The 17,661-nt window shown below is 39.8% G+C and overlaps 1 protein-coding gene across 1 annotated transcript; it reads right to left on the bottom strand.

Moving 5' to 3' along the window:
- Nucleotides 1-13,764: 13,764 nt before the first annotated feature.
- LOC140979050 (uncharacterized) lies at nucleotides 13,765-16,030 on the bottom strand. The gene is made up of 6 exons (XM_073444403.1): nucleotides 15,107-16,030; nucleotides 14,732-15,022; nucleotides 14,563-14,629; nucleotides 14,429-14,470; nucleotides 14,125-14,312; nucleotides 13,765-13,902 (listed from the first exon to the last, which is right to left on the bottom strand). Exons 1-6 carry the CDS (start codon nucleotides 16,028-16,030, stop codon nucleotides 13,765-13,767), a joined length of 1,650 nt encoding a protein of 549 aa, XP_073300504.1.
- Nucleotides 16,031-17,661: the final 1,631 nt, after the last annotated feature.

Here is a 17,661-nt window from a genome sequence, read left to right as displayed (position 1 = left end):
CCACACGGGAATGAGAGGGATTCCGAGACTGTTCAATGTAATGGACTGTACAGTTGAAGAGGGCTTAAAAGATTTGATTTGTACTACTCATATCACGAAGGTGCATCTTCTTTTTGGTAGCTCATCACATAAGAACTCTAAAGTTAAGCGTGCTTGACTTGGGGCAATTTTGGGATGGGTGACCTGTTGGGAAGTTTCCCAGGGTGCGTGTGAGTGAGGACATAAGCACGCTGGAAAGACTCGTCTTGGTACAGTGAGGACAGTCGTCGAATCTAGGGCGTTACAGAAAACATACCGGATTATCCTAGGTAGAAGAAGTCATATAAGGTCCAAAGAACTTTCGCTCTGATACCAATAGAAACAACCCCCTCTCATGACATTTAAATTTAAAAGGAAAAACATACGCGGAAGCATTAACATTTGAAAGGGAAAGAACAATATACCATGTACCTCATAAACATGTCCAAAACTAATATACATAACCATTCACAATCATATCCTACAACACATAGCCAAAAGCCAACATAAATTTTTCCCCATCAATCATTTAGAAAAATACATGATATTTTAAAACTTCACATGTTCACTAAACCCAAAAAAAAAGTGACATGACCAAATAAAATCTTTCCCATTGCCTTGTATATGACTTCTCCGGCCTCAGACAATCCGCTTCAATCCTTTTTATCACCTCATCACATGATATTAACTGGAATGAGATAAAACTCAGTAAGCAGAAAGCTGTACATAACAAAATATATATACATAGGATTGGCTTGAAACATGGCTATAGCAATGGCAATGAACAATAAATCAATAGCAATAAACAATGAATAATACCATCTTCAATGAAAAATAGATAACAAAGCAATTTATATGGTATTTCATGGCATGAATTAAAGGAAAGGAAATGATAGTTCTGTGACCTGTGACCTGTGGATAGTATCTCTTTGATATATAAATATATCAAAACTGTGAGAGATACTCATAATCAGAAAATTGGCCAATGACATGCATGAATTACTATCATTCCATGGCTTTAATCATAGGAAATCTCATTGAGGCATTTAAACAAACACTTGGTAGGCACAATGGTGTATTAGCTCCTTGATCAACGAATTCAATGAAAATGCTTGAACAATGAACATATAACAATATATAGATCGACTATATACCAATGAAATGAGCTAATTAGCAATAACATGGCTTGATACAGATAAAATCATGTTAGCAGTTGAAAGGAAGCTTCTACTTACAACCCAACAAGTAAATGATGGCTAAAGTGATCTTGAATGAATCCTACAACAATAAACATAATAATAACCATAAATCATCACCATAAATCCAAGAATTCAAGTATTCAACTTAACCCTTCATCACTTCAAACCCTTCCAATTCCAAGAATATAAAAGTTCTTACCTTGAATATTGGAGAATTAGATAGAAACCACTAAGAATTCAACTAAAATCCTAGCACTTGGAGTAGAGAAAGGAAGGAAAGAAAACTTTGAGAGAAAAGGGTTGGGAATGATCAAAGGAAAGAAGAGGAATGAGAAATATGAGGAAGTATCTAGAAATGGGTATAAAAGACTTCCAATCCATAAAAAAACGTGTTTTATTTTTTATACAGGCTGCCGAGCGCATATCCGCGACTTTCCGGACGCATATGCGCGGCCCCTTCTGCCCAAACATTAAACTTCAGCACCCGGCGAATATGCGCGAGTTCTGGCGCATATGCGCGCCACGTTCTGCCAAAAAACTCATTTTTGGCTTCCGAATTTGCGAACGCGGTCAACATGAAAGTTGTAGCCCTATGTGTTTTCTTGCATCTCCAATTTGCCACTTGTCATTTGAAAGTCTGAGTAAAAAGTATGCTCATTCTCCCAACATGTGTCAGTGCAGAAACAACGAAACACACGACACACTTCGGGCCACTTTTGGCTCGTCTTTCCTAATGATTTGAACAAAACTCAAAACACAAAAGTTATAGCCTTATATCTTATCTTTCTAATGGAAGTGGCCTCACATCAATTGGATCAATACATAAAATATTATGCTAAAAACCACAACTACTGCCATATTTTTCATACCGTTACTGCACTTCCATTTCCTATTTGGCTCAAAATCAACTTTCTATTCTACCCATTCATTTCTTTAATCATCACCAACTATGAACATAATACCAAAACAACAACCATAAACAATGACCATATTTTAACCATTCCAATAAACATAACCATTACACATAATCTCAACCATCACACCATATGAAATTATCATAATAAACCATAAATATCCAATAAAAATATTTCCTAAACACCCAACCAAAAATAATATCATAAACAATAAAATGCTAAAAGGTTGGGATATTACATTCAACCACCGCCAACCTAACCTTCTTTGGTTCGGAGTAGTGGTGACATTCAAACACAAACTCTACCCTCTTTTCCCAGTCTAAGTACGCCTCCGAATCAGATTTTCCATGGAATGAAAGAATTTTCATCTTAATACTACTACCCATATTACCATCCTCCCTATGCCCATCATTTTATCTACCCCTTTTGGCTTCTCTTTTTCCTCTACCAAATCCTCTACCTCTTCCATTCCTATCCCAATTTTCATTTTGGCTCTCCTCATCTGCTCCCAAATCATAATCTTCCTCTTCTTCTCCTCTACCAAAAATTTTAGGCTTAGATTTATCTCCACTAGTACTAACTTCAAGCCAACTAATCCTCTCATGTAATGGCTCCAACTCAACCCTCATCATCCTACTAAAATGTCCAAACAACGCCTCCATTTGAACTTTAGACAACCCTGGGTTCGAACTATCTCCTACCTCCCTCTCCATTTAAATTTCAGATTTGTACCTGCAAGAAAACGTTCGTAGAAAACACAATATATTCCTCACCCAAATGCTCGGTCAGTCCAAAGAAAGTTCGCTCGTCTCTCCTCTCTTATTTTTTTTTTGCTCACAAAAAATACTCACTAGTCACTCCCAATAAAAATTCACTCGCACTCAAGTAATTTCACTCAAATTCGATAGTATTCTCGAAAGTGTGCTCAAGCTTTGTATTTTTATATCAAACAATCAAGTTCAACTTGTGAACAAATGTGATTGACTCACTTGGACTGTGTAGACAAGCAATTTGAAGATAAATATTTTTTTTGACTGTGTGAGGCACTTATATATGACTCACAAAAAAGAATATAACAAAATACCAAAAAGAAATAATGGTGAATTTTCGGAATTTTTGTACTTTTTTTTTTACTTTAAGACTGAGTAAAGCTCGAAAATACCAACAAAAAATTTCACAAAAATTTCAGAAACTGAAGAAAAACGATATACCAAAAAATAGATGTGAAAAAAGAACGAAAGGATGACAGATCTGGTAATAGAACGAGATAATAACGTGATAAACTTACTTGAATTCAATGAACCTAAACTCTGATACCAAATGATATGAATCCATGTGCGTAAGAAAATCAAACACGATTAAATATGAATCACGCCCTCAATTCAATAACGAACAAGGATATAAGTTGTTGTCCCGATCTTTTTAATCAAATATGGTTTGTGATATTCACCTCTAAATTAGAAAACTTAGCAACAAATATTCACGATAAAACAATTGAGAAACAGACGAACCTTCAAAGTACTTGTCTTTGACAATCCGTATGAAATCAATCGACAAATGCCACAAGAACGAATCTTGATAAGTTTGATTTTTGATGAAAACAAAGCAAAGCCTTGCAAAAGTTTTTGAGAGAAAAACTCAAAAAGTTTGTATAAAACACAATATTAATTAATTATGTTCAAAATTTCGTCCCCAAATATGTTTTAATAATTAAGAGATATGACAAATCTAGTTTCCCAAAAAAATAAAACTATAAAGAAGGAAAAATTCTCGCCAAACCGCCACGTACACGGACCCCGTGTAGACGTCCAGAGCTGGGTCCGTGTAGGCACGGTGAGGTACACGGACCCCTTGTCCCGGTCCGTGCTCGGGTCCGTGTACACTCTGGATTTCTTCATTCTCGGTTGTAATGGACACCGTCCCCGTGTACAGGTCCGTGCTCGGGTCCGTGTAGCCTCGGTCGTTCAAAAGTCTCTTGAATCATGTTTCTTTGGCCCTCACACGTACTCCCATGCATCACGAAGCCTTCCGCACTCTGCACCTCTCTTGCAAGTCCTTCTCTTTTGCTCATAAGTCCATGCAACACTTCCTTGAACTTCATCAGACGTCACCTCGTAATTGGTCCCTCAGGCAATTCTAAAAGATCCCATGCTTTCCTTGAAGCTTGACAATCCGTGTTCGCATCAGTTTCGCTAACAAAATATGACAAGCATGCATTGGCACCACTTCACACAACACCTCATCAACATACTTCCCAATTGAAAAAGAAACCAACACTTGTTTGTTCACCTTCACTTCCGCACAATCATTCAACCATTGAAGCTTATATGGTTGAGGATGCTTTAATGTAGGTAAACTCAATTTATCAACCATCTCAACACTAGCCACATTAGTACAACTTCCTCCATCTATTATAAGGTTGCTAACCTTGCAATTCACAAAACATCTAGTATGGAACAAGTTTTTCCTTTGGTTAGTCTCCTCATCCTTGACTTGGGCACTGATGATCCGCATAGTCACTAGCGTTTCACCTCCTACAACCGCCCCCATATCCCTCATCAGGATCCTCTAATGCGGGCATCTCATCATCATCACCCTCGTCATCACCCTCACTTTGAGACTCATATTCACCATAGCCATTCAAAATCATCACACACTTATTAGGACATTGGCTAGCAATATGACCAACTCCTTGACACCTAAAACATTTTAAATCCCTAAAACGATAAAGAGGAGTTTCAGATTTACCTTGCACTCCTTGTTTAGATGTCTCTCGCTTGGTCTCAATCTTGGGCTTGGTCACTAACTTACTTTCATCATGTTTTGCCACATTTGGTCTCCAAGAAGATGACGAACCCCCAGTTTGGTTGGTGCGGCCAACTCCTCGCCTCTTGAGTTGTTGCTCCACCATTATGGCCATTTGCATCATCTCGTCTAGATCCAAGTAGTGCCTAAGCTCCACTTGATCTTGAATCTCCCTGTTCAAACCACAAAGAAAATGTACCATCATCGCCTCACTTTCTTCCTCTATGTTTCCTCTAATCATGACTACTTCCATTTCTTTATAGTAGTTCTCAACACTCTTTAACCCTTGCCTCAAAGTTTGTAGCCTCTTAAACATCTCCGTATAATAGTGGTTGGGCACAAACCTCTTTCTCATGACCCTCTTCATCTCATCCCAAGTTTCAATGGGTCTCTCATTATACCTCCTCCTAGTGGTCACCAGTTGATCCAACCAAATGAGAGCATAGTCTAGAAATTCAACCACCGCTAACCAAACCTTCTTTGGTTTGGAGTAGTGGTGACATTCAAACACAAACTCTACCCTCTTTTCCCATTCTAAGTAGGCCTCCGTATCAGATTTCCCATGGAATGAAGGAATTTTCATCTTAATACTACTACCCATATTACCATCCTCCCTATGCCCATCATTGTATCTACCCTTTTCGGCTTCTCTTTTTCCTCTACCAAATCCTCTACCTCTTCCATTCCTATCCCAATTTTCATTTTGGCTCTCCTCATCTGCTCCCAAATCATAATCTTCCTCTTCTTCTCCTCTACCAAAAATTTTAGGCTTAGATTTATCTCCACTAGTACTAACTTCAAGCCTACTCATCCTCTCATGTAATGGCTCCAACTCAACCCTCACCATCCTACTAAAATGTCCAAACAACGCCTCCATTTGAACTTTAGACAACCCTGGGTTCGAACTATCTCCTACCTCCCTCTCCATTTAAATTTCAGATTTGTACCTGCAAGAAAACATTCGTAGAAAACACAATATATTCCTCACCCAAATGCTCGGTCACTCCAAAGAAAGTTCGCTCGTCTCTCCTCTCTTTTTTTTTTTTTGCTCCCAAAAAATACTCACTAGTCACTCCCAATAAAAATTCACTCGCACTCAAGTAATTTCACTCCAATTTGATAGTATTCTCGAAAGTTTGCTCAAGCTTAGTATTTGTATATCAAACAATCAAGTTCAACTTGTGAACAAATGTGATCGACTCACTTGGACTGCGTAGACAAGCAATTCGAAGATAAATATTTTTTTTTGACTGTGTGAGGCACTTGTATATGACTCACAAAAAAGAATATAACAAAATACCAAAAAGAAATAATGGTGAATTTTCCGAATTTTTGTACTTTTTTTTTTACTCTAAGACTGAGTAAAACTCGAAAATACCAAAAAAAAATTTCACAATTTCAGAAACTGAAGAAAAACAATATACCAAAAAATAGATCTGAAAAAGGAACGGAAGGATGACAGATCTGATAATAGAATGATCGAGCAAAACTTGCACTATGGAATCCTTAATAAAAATATGGTTTTGTATGCTCAAAAATAATCGCAAGTGCACGATGTCAAGTAATAGTATAATGTACGTGAGTACGAGTATCGTTCCACTGAAGACTGTATTTAACAATTATTATTTTCAGTTATTAAATCTTTAGCTACGAAAATTGATTGATTGTTTTATTGCTACTAACATTAATTAAAACTCAATAAACAAAATCAAGAATTAAACGCTGAAATATATAAGCTAGAATGATTAATTAAATTTCAGTGGAAAATGAATTTGTTGGGAATATCGGTTCACCTACCTCCGCTAATTAATTAATTCGTTCGATAGTAATTATATTCTTTCGACAGGATTTCCTATTCAATTGAACACACTCTCTCGAGCTATGCCAAACTAATTCTACTCAATGAAGTAATTAAATGTCTTTAATTATTTATCAAGAGTGAATCGCATGTCGATCTATGAAATCCCCTAGTTTTCGACCCTTAGGACTATGACTATCGGCGCGTATCCAATTTCATATGTCTATGTAAATTGTAGATCCACGGATTATACTACTCGTTACTATCACAAGTTATTCTCTCGAACTCACTCGCAATATAAACTCGTTGTTAAAGTTAGCTGTGCTCTAACAACACGAAGAAAAACAATAATATAATCAAGAATAAACCAGAAATCAAAATTGAATTAAATTAAATCAAAGTTTTGGGGTAGGATCCCCTCAAATCCCAACAAATACTAAAGTTAGCTACTAGAATTCATGATTGAAATCAGCAAAACAAAGTTTAAAAGTTGAAAACTAAATTAAAAATACTAGAATTGACGAAAATTGCGAAGAACGATGCCCGGAATCTTCAAATCTTCAATCCAAGCGCCCGATTCTCTCCAACGCTTCTAGTGGCTCTCCAACAATGTCTGAATCATCAAAAAAACGTCCTCCCCCTTGTTTCCATATCATTCATATCCCCAAAATAAGGTAAGGAATCGGACAAGAAATTTTCCCAAAAATAGATGGCGCTCGGGCGGTAGAAAATTACCGCTCGAGCGCCACACTTTCTGCCAATTTTTTCTTCTTGGATTGCCTCTCGCGTCCGAGCGGTAGTAAACTACCGCTCGAGAGCCGACCTCTCTGGACTTCAGCTCTTGGAGTGAATTGTCACGCGCTCGGGCGGTAGAAAATTACCGCCCGAGCGCCACTTTTTCTGAACATTATCTCTTCAGCTTGGCACTTGGCTCCGATTTCAGTTTTTCCGGTCGTTTTTCCTGTATATTTTGTTTCACACAAGTGAGACATGATCAAATGCAAATGTTTACTCTAAAATGAAAAAAATGTAAACAAAATGTACGCATGCACAATGCAAACACACATAAACTAATGCAATAAAACACGTAAAAACTACTTCTATCAACCCCCTCATACTAACCTTTTGCTTGTCCTCAAGCCAAATAGGTTACAGACTACAACTCAACATGCAACCAACACAGAGTGAAGAGTATTAAAAATAGCTAAACTGATGGTGAATTAGTAAACTGGCATCTACTGCCTCAGCGGGTTTGTGAACCACATCCATTTAGTCAAATCACAACATACATCACCACCCTTTTTCAGAACATCACAACACAATTGTATTTTTCAAAAAGGTGTGGTCGTGTGTGCTGTGGATCTTTCTAGCTTGTGTTTCAGACAGTTTTATTCTCAAATCATGTGGGTCGCCGAATCAACCAGTCAACGCAAGTTTCTCTTTTCTGAGTCCTATTTCTATTTGGGACCAACCAGTAAACACATATAGTGGTAGAGTTTCATAGTTGAACAACAAAATATATGGAGTCAATAGCCAACGTGCTCACGTGGTTTAGAAAGATGGGGAGTACGTAGATCATTTTCACTATGCACTTGTCAGAAATTTTCTCTGACATTCTTCAACGCCTTACATCTCCATCTTTTTAGCCTTGGGATAGGATTTCACCCTTTTTGGCTCCCCCACACCTTACATCCCCTTTTATTATACCAATTTTTTTTTTTTTTTGGTGCATAGTTTTCTCATGCGTACTCCCTAGGCTTTGGATATAGTGTATGTTTATTAATCTGGTCTCGGGGCGAATTTATAAGTCCTATGCACGATTGGATGAAGGACGTTTGAGGAATACTTTTGATTTTCTACTTGAGTTCATGTTACTGGTTAGTCACTCATTTCAACAGGTACTCATTCAAGTTCTACTCGCATGTTATGTTTCTCCAGTTCCCCTCACAGATTATTTTGAACTTAACTATCATTGACACCACTATTAAAATCCACTATGTGTGCATAAACAAAATTCAATATACCGAGGGATTCATAACGAGTGATAAGACTAAGTAACATGCGGTTCATTTAGCCCAAAATCATCACTGGCTACCAATTGTCTAATATCACCATCAACTGACACTCATGCAAGACAAATACGCAAGACAACTAAAACGAAAGACGACCCCCTGATACTAAAGGTGTGCAATGTCCCCATTGCACAAAAGATGAGTAACACAAATGCAAACATGAATGCAAACACAGCAACAAATGCAAAAATAACTGACAGAACGAACAAATATTTCGAAAACACAAATAATGCAGTAGACAAAAGAAAGAAAAGAGACGAAAGGAGAAACAGTAAACTTCCCTGATCAAGGCTCCTCCTCGTCGTACTCCGGTGGTGGTACTCCCGCGGCATCCCCGTGCGGGAGATAGTCATAATGAAACTGATAGGGAGGAATGAACGGCGGCTGTGGTGGTATTGCCCCTGGGTCCATGCCCCCGTGGATGAGCATGGTGCGCATCATGGAATCGAGATGGGTAAACTGTGCCTGGAAGTTTGTGTTGACCTGCTCCTGGTGAGCCATGAAGGCAAGACTCTCATCCATTTTGTCATTCTGGGTGCGCCTGCGGGGCTGTGGGCGATGAGGGGCGGCGGCGCTTGAACCTCCTACTTCCTTCTCCTGAGTGGGGAAGTTTATCTGTCGTTTCGCCTTCTTCCGCCGCCAGTCATCCACACAAATAGGCTTCATGGGTTGTAGCCATTCCTCATCGTCCCGGAAAATAACTCCCGCTCGGGCACACAATTCGGATATGATGGTAGGGAAAAATAGGCCGATGTGGCTGTTATTTATGCTCATCATGATTTGAGAGTGTAATAGCTTGCCCACGTTAATGGCGCAGTCCTGGGATAATGCGAAAAGTAACACTGCCCGCTCTTTTCGCACCTCACTCTTGTGGGAAACTGGCATCATCCTTCTGGCCAGAAATAGATACCACAGGGCAATATTGATCCGCAAATATTTTTCGTCGAAGCAGCTCGAGGGTCCCCCTAATGGTTTCCAGGTTGCCCCTGGAAGGCACAAAGTCTCAATGATCATCGAGTAGTTAGGGTTAGCAACTAATGCCTCAAATTCGGAGTTATCAACGTCGGCCGTTTCTAATAGGGCATTAATTGTGAATGAGTCGAACGGCACAAGCCGACCTCTAACAAAAGCTTTACCATCCGTTCGTTCACCGGCATTCGCGTAGAATTCCCTAACTACAGACACCACTGTTGCCCTAGGTTGCTCGCCAAATTTTACCCATCCTCGTCTCTCTAATCCCCCAAGAGTCTCCACGTGTCTATCCTCGAAAAGACGACGAAATCCCCTTTCCGTAATGGGGTTTCTATGCACCTTAGCATGTTCAAATCGATCGCGTGCCGACTCACTCACAAAGCGTGTTCTATCAAATGAGGAGGAAGAAGAAGAACCAGGAGTACCTTTCAATTTCTTTGGTGCCATAATGGTGTTAATGATGGAGAGGATGAGTGGAGTGAAGAAGCTGACCGGGGAGAGGTGTTCTTGCTTCCCAAAGAAGATTGTGCCTCGCCGCTGGAGAATTGAGTGGAGAAGGAAGTACCTGCTCCTGAAAATCGAGAGAGGGAGAGTGAGGAGGGTTAGGGATTTTGGGGGAAGAAATTTCGCAGAATGAGAGAGGAAAGGGGAGATTGCGTTTATAAAACAGGCGCGCTCGAGTGGTAGGTTCTTACCGCTCGAGCACCGAGTTCTCTGGAAATTTTTCAAGAATAAGTGTCGCGCTCGAACGGTAACAATTTACCGCCCGAGCGCCGAGCTCTCTGGAAATTTTCGCTAAAATGAGTGATCACGCTCGAGCGGTAAATTTTTACCGCCCGAGCGCCGAGCTCTCTGGAAACATATTTTGTTTTTCTATTTTTTTTTCTTTTTTTTTTCTATATAAAAACAAAACAACAGTAAGATAAAATAAAACAAACTGACAGGAAAGAAAAATTAAATTAAATGTAAGAGAAGGAAAAGAAAAGTAGCTCTCAATTTACAGTCGAGAGCTACACTGTCGGCCGGTCTCAGTTTGAATTGTCTTGGAACCGGGTGATTCCAAGTTGTGGCTCAATTTTGCCACCCATGTAGTGCTTCAGTCGCTGGGCATTGACTGTGAATGTCCCATCCTTCCCATCGTGCAGTTCCACGGCTCCCGACGGGTATACTCTGGAAATCACGAATGGTCCAGACCATCGTGACTTCAATTTTCCAGGAAACAGTCGCAACCGGGAGTTGTAGAGTAGTACATTTTCACCTTCCTTAAATTCTCTCTCGATGATCCGCTTGTCATGGGCCTTCTTCGTCTTCTCCTTGTATGACAGTGCAAGATCAAATGCCAGATTCCAGAATTCCTCTAACTGATCCAGTTGCAGTAGACGTCGTTCACCTGCGTCAGTAAAATTAAAGTTCAATGCTTTTGTAGCCCAGTATGCTCGATGCTCTAACTCTACAGGTAAATGACATGCTTTACCAAACAACAACCTCTATGGTGTAGTGCCTATAGGTGTTTTAAAAGCAGTCCTATATGCCCAATGAGCATCATCTAATCTCACTGACCAGTCTTTCCTACTGACACCTACAATTTTCTCGAAAATTCGTTTTATCTCTCGGTTCGACACTTCCACTTGACCACTCGTTTGGGGGTGATATGGGGTAGAGATCTTGTGTGTGACACCATATTTGCTTAAAAGTTTTTCAAATAATTTGTTGCAAAAATGGGTGCCACCATCACTAATGATTTATCGTGGTGTCCCAAACTTGTTAAAAATATTTTTCTTTAAAAATTTTAGGACCACTTGAGCATCATTAGTGGCATACACTTCTGCCTCTACCTACTTAGAAACATAGTCAACCGCCACCAGGATATACTTTTTCTTGAACGAGCTGGGAAACGGTCCCATGAAATCTATCCCCCACACATCGAAAACCTCACACTCAATGATATAATTCAATGGCATTTCATGACGGTTAGAGATGTTACCTGTTTGTTGGCATCTATCACAAGCTAGCACATAAGAACGAGCATCTTTAAAAAGGGTTGGCCAATAAAAGCCACATTCAAGTACCTTAGACGCCGTCTTTGTTGGTCCAAAATGACCACCTACCTCACGGTCATGACAATGGTTGACCATTTGACCAACCTCCTCCTCTGCAACACACCTTCTTATCATGGCATCTGCACAAATCTTAAACAAAAACGGTTCCTCCCAAAAATAATACTTCACGTCGGAAAAAAATTTCTTTCGTTGATGAAACGAGAGATTTGGTGGAGGTGTGCCCGTGACAAGATAGTTAGCGAAATGTGCATACCAAGGACAATGTTTAACCTCAAACAGTTGCTCATCAGGAAACCAATCATTTATGGCTTGATCTACACAATCATGACTAATAAGTTCCAGCCTAGACAAATGGTCCGCTACCACATTTTCTACACCTTTTTTATCTTTTATTTCGAGGTCAAACTCTTGGAGAAGTAATATCAACTTAAGAAATCGTGCTTTGGCCTCTTTCTTCGCAAGCAAATATTTAAGGGCAGAGTGGTCAGTAAACACAATTACTTTCGACAAAACAAGGTATGAATGGAACTTGTCAAGTGCAAATACTACCGCAAGTAACTCTTTTTCAGTGGTAGCATAATTTAATTGGGCTTCATCTAAAGTCTTACTTGCATAGTATATAGTGTGAAATACCTTGTTCCGCCTTTGGCCGAGGACATCACCAACTGCAGTATCACTGGCATCGCACATGACCTCGAAGGGTAAATCCCAATCTGGTGCTACCAAGACTGGAGCCGTCACCAAGCGCTCCTTCAACTCATTATATGCCTGTACACATTCAGAATTAAAATCAAAAGGCACATCTTTCATAAGTAAGGAAGACAGGGGTTTTGCAATTTTTGAAAAGTCTCTGATAAAACGCCGATAGAAACCGGCATGTCCTAAAAAACTTCTAACTCCCTTTATGGATGTCGGAGGTGGTAAGTTCTTGATAACTTCCACTTTTGCCTTGTCCACCACTATTCTGTTCTCCGAAATCTTGTGCCCTAGGACAATTCCCTCTTGTACCATGAAGTGACACTTCTCCCAATTAAGTACCAGGTTCGTCTCCTCGCACCTCTTCAACACAGATCTCAAATTCTGCGAACAGTCATCAAACGTTGCACCAAAGATAGAAAAGTCATCCATAAATATTTCAAGAAAAGTTTCAATCATATCATGGAATATAGCAGTCATACAGCGCTGAAATGTAGCCGGTGCATTACAAAGACCAAAAGGCATACGGCGAAAAGCAAAAGTTCCATAAGGACAAGTGAAGGTGGTTTTCTCTTGGTCCTCAGGTGCAATAGTGATTTGATTATACCCATAATACCCATCCAAAAAACAATAAAACTCGTGACCCGCTAACCCCTCGAGCATTTGATCAATAAAAGGAAGGGGAAAGTGGTCTTTACGGGTGGCATCATTTAATTTTCTATAATCAATGCACACACGCCATCTCGTAACAGTCCTAGTGGGTATTAATTCATTATTTTCATTTGTGATCACAGTAATCCCACCTTTTTTTTGCACACACTGAACAGGACTTACCCATGCACTATCAGAGATAGGATTGATAATACCTGCATCGAGAAGCTTAATTGTTTCAGCTTTCACTACCTCTTGCATCGTTGGATTCAATCTTCTCTGAGGTTGCACAAGAGGCGAGTATTTGTCTTCCATCAAGATCTTGTGCATGCAGACTGATGGATTGATCCCTTTGATATCTGTCACCTTCCACACAAATGAACTCTTGTGCGCTTTCAAAACTTCCAACAGTTTGTCCTCCATCACATATGTCAAAGCAGCAGAAATAATGACAGGTAAAGTGTTATTCGCACCTAGGTATACATACTTTAGGTGTGGAGGCAGTGGTTTTAGCTCAAGTGTTGGTGGGTCCTCGATGCTTGACTTTGGCGGTGTCAAATCTCTTCGCTCTCCTAAATCCTACAGTCGCATCTTCATTGGCTTTCTCCATGGCTGGTTGGCATTAAAGTATGCCACTATTTCATCTTTTTCTTCATCCAATTCATCTTCTCCCAATTCAGTAGTGAGAGTGGCCTCCAAAGGGTCCCTAAGAGCATCCTGCACATAGTTAGATACAAGAGAATCAATAGTATCAATTCTATAACAACTATGAGCATGCAATGTGTGCTTAAGTGTATTAAAAACGTCAAAAGTAATCTCCTCTTCCCCCACTCTCAATCTTAACTTCCCTTCCTGCACATCAATCAGAGCCTAGCCAGTTGCAAGGAACGGTCTCCCCAAAATTAGAGGCATCTCCATATCCTCCTCCATGTCGAGCACCACAAAATCTGCAGGAAAGATAAATTTGTCCACCATAACTAACACATCCTCAATCACTCCTCTTGGATACTTGACAGATCTGTCAGCCAGTTGTAAAGACATCCTTGTCGGCTTAGGTACTCCCAATCCAAGTTTCCTGAACACAGAAAAAGGCATGAAGTTAATACTTGCACCAAGATCACATAACGCTTTATGAAAAAAAAACATCACTAATAATGCAAGGAATAGAAAAACTCCCTGGATCTTTGAGTTTCGGTGGGATCTCGTTTTGCACCAAAGCAGAGCAATTTTCAGTTAGACTTACCGTCATGTGAGCCTCCAATTTTCACTTGTTTGCTAAGATGTCCTTCAAAAATTTAGCATAACTAGGCATTTGCATCAAAGCATCGGCAAAACGAATATTGATATGCAATTTTTTAAACACCTCTAGAAACTTACCGAATTGTGCATCTAGTTTTGCTTTTTTCAATGCTGCAGGGAAAGGTGGAGGGATAACAATCTTACACTGTGCAGTGGGTGCTGGTGTAGAGTTAGAAGACTTACCTTTAGATGTTGCAGTCTGCTCATCCCCTGTTTGAATTTTTTCTTTTTCCCTTGACTCTAGAACCTTTCCACTCTTCAACTCAATGGCCTTCACTTGCTCTTTTGGATTATTCTCCGTGTTACTAGGCAAGGTGCCCGGCTCTCTACTTGCTATCATTTTGGCTAACTGTCCAATCTGATTCTCGAGTCCTTTTATCGATGCATCTTGGTTTTGGTGTCTAGTTTCAGTGGATGAAATAAACTTAGACATCATTTGCTCCAAGTTTGATTTTTCATCTCGAGGTTCATGTCGATACATCGGTTGCTTACTATACTGCTGTCCTCCTTTTGGTCGTGTCTGACTGCCTTGGCCACCCTATGAGAAGTTGGGGTGTTGTCTCCATCCAGGATTATATGTATTTGAATAAGGATCATTCCTCGGACGGTTTTGAATCCCCACTTGATTCACTGGTGCCTCCTCGTTTACATAGAAAGGACCACTGTCTTGACAGTCTTTAACATAGTGTTCCCCTCGGCATTTTTCACAAAATATCTCTTGCAAGCGCATCGCCGTCCCGTTTACGTTCATGCTGTCTATTTTCCTGTTGAGTGCTTCTAATTGTGCAGTGACAGCTGAAAAGTCAGTTACCTGGTGTATTTCTGCAGTCCTTCGCTGAGTGTTCCTTTCGGATTGAGGGTGATAGCTACTAGCAGACATCTCCTCTAGTAACTCATACCCCTCTTCGGCCGTTTTCCTCAACAGATTTCCGCAGGCCGTAGCATCTATCATGGTTCGGTTAGATGAAATTAAACCATAGTAAAAAGTTTGGACCACTAACCCAAGTGGCAACTCATGATGTGGGCATCTTCGCAATAAGTCTTTGTAGCGCTCCCACGCCTCGTAGAGTGACTCCTGCTCAAATTGAGAGAAGGTGGTTATGTCCGCTCGCAGCTTCATGGTTTTTGATGGAGGAAAGTACTTTAAGAGGAATGCCTTGGCCATATCATCCCAAGTTGTGATTGAACCTGCAGGTAAACAATTCAACCAAGATTTAGCTTTATCACGCAAAGAAAAGGGAAATAAGCGTAGTCTAACAGCATCATCTGAAACTCCATTAAATTTAAAAGTATAGCAAATTTCTAAGAAGTCGGCGATGTGAGTGTTTGGATCATCCAGCGCATTCCCTCCGAATTGGACAGTGTTCTGGATCATTTGAATTATTGCTGGCTTGATCTCAAACTGGTTTGCCCTGACAGTTGGGCGCACTATGCTTGGACGTGCCCCGTTAAGCGACGGTTGCGCATACTCAAGCATGGGTATGCGCCTTGGCTCTTCGACCCTTAGATCTTCGTGATACTCCTCCTCACGTTCGTTCCTGTTCATTATGTCTCTAAGTCTCTGCTGTTGTTGTCGTCTGCGTAAGGTTCTTTTGATCTCGGGATCGAATATCTCTAGTTCAGACTCTAGAGACCTTGGCATGCACTGGACAAGATATCTGGAATAAAATACGGAGCGTTAGTTCAAGAAAAAGAAAAATAAAATACTGCTAAAGAAAATAACTAAAAATAAAATTGTAGATTAATAGTCCCCGGCAACGGCGCCAAAAACTTGATCGAGCAAAACTTGCACTATGGAATCCTTAATAAAAATATGGTTTTGTATGCTCAAAAATTAATCGCAAGTGCACGATATCAAGTAATAGTATAATGTACGTGAGTACGAGTATCGTTCCACTGAAGAATGTATTTAACATTTATTATTTTCAGTTATTAAATCTTTAGCTACGAAAATTGATTGATTGTTTTATTGCTACTAACATTAATTAAAACTCAATAAACAAAATCAAGAATTAAATGCTGAAATATATAAGCTAGAATGATTAATTAAATTTCAGTGGAAAATGAATTTGTTGGGAATATCGGTTCACCTACCCCCGCTAATTAATTAATTCGTTCCATAGTAATTATTTTCTTCCGACAGGATTTCCTATTCAATTGAACACACTCTCTCGAGCTATGCCAAACTAATTCTACTCAATGAAGTAATTAAATGTCTTTAATTATTTATCAAGAGTGAATCGCATGTCGATCTATGAAATCCCCTAGTTTTCGACCCTTAGGACTATGACTATCGGCGCGTATCCAATTTCATATGTCTATGTAAATTGTAGATCCACGGATTATACTACTCGTTCCTATCACAAGTTATTCTCTCGAACTCACTCGCAATATAAACTCGTTGTTTAAGTTAGCTGTGCTCTAACAACACGAAGAAAAACAATAATATAATCAAGAATAAACCAGAAATCGAAATTGAATTAAATTAAATCAAAGTTTTGGGGTAGGATCCCCTCAAATCCCAACAAATACTAAAGTTAGCTACTAGAATTCATGATTGAAATCAGCAAAACAAAGTTTAAAAGATGAAAACTAAATTAAAAATACTAGAATTGACGAAAATTACGAAGAACGATGCCCGGAATCTTCAAATCTTCAATCCAAGCGCCCAATTCTCTCCAACGCTTCTAGTGGCTCTCCAACAATGTCTGAATCAACAAAAAAACGTCCTCCCCCTTGTTTCCATATCATTCATATCCCCAAAATAAGGTAAGGAATCGGACAAGAAATTTTCCCAAAAATAGGTGGCGCTCGGGCGGTAGAAAATTACCGCTCGAGCGCCACACTTTCTGCAAATTTTTTCTTCTTGGATCGCCTCTCGCGCCCGAGCGGTAGTAAACTACCGCTCGAGCGCCGATCTCTCTGGACTTCAGCTCTTGGAGTGAATTGTCCCGCGCTCGGGCGGTAGAAAATTACCGCCCGAGCGCCACCTTTTCTGAACATTATCTCTTCAGCTTGGCACTTGGCTCCGATTTCAGTTTTTCCGGTCGTTTTTCCTGTAGATTTTGTTGCACACAAGTGAGACATGATCAAATGCAAATGTTTGCACTAAAATCAACAAAATGTAAACAAAATGTACGCATGCACAATGCAAACACACACAAACTAATGCAATAA

The sequence above is a fragment of the Primulina huaijiensis genome, chromosome 6 (assembly GCF_012295235.1).
Source record: "Primulina huaijiensis isolate GDHJ02 chromosome 6, ASM1229523v2, whole genome shotgun sequence".
NCBI classification, from domain to species: Eukaryota; Viridiplantae; Streptophyta; class Magnoliopsida; order Lamiales; family Gesneriaceae; genus Primulina; species Primulina huaijiensis.
Note: the sequence above shows the minus strand (reverse complement) of the source record. Positions and strands in the feature narration are given on the sequence as shown.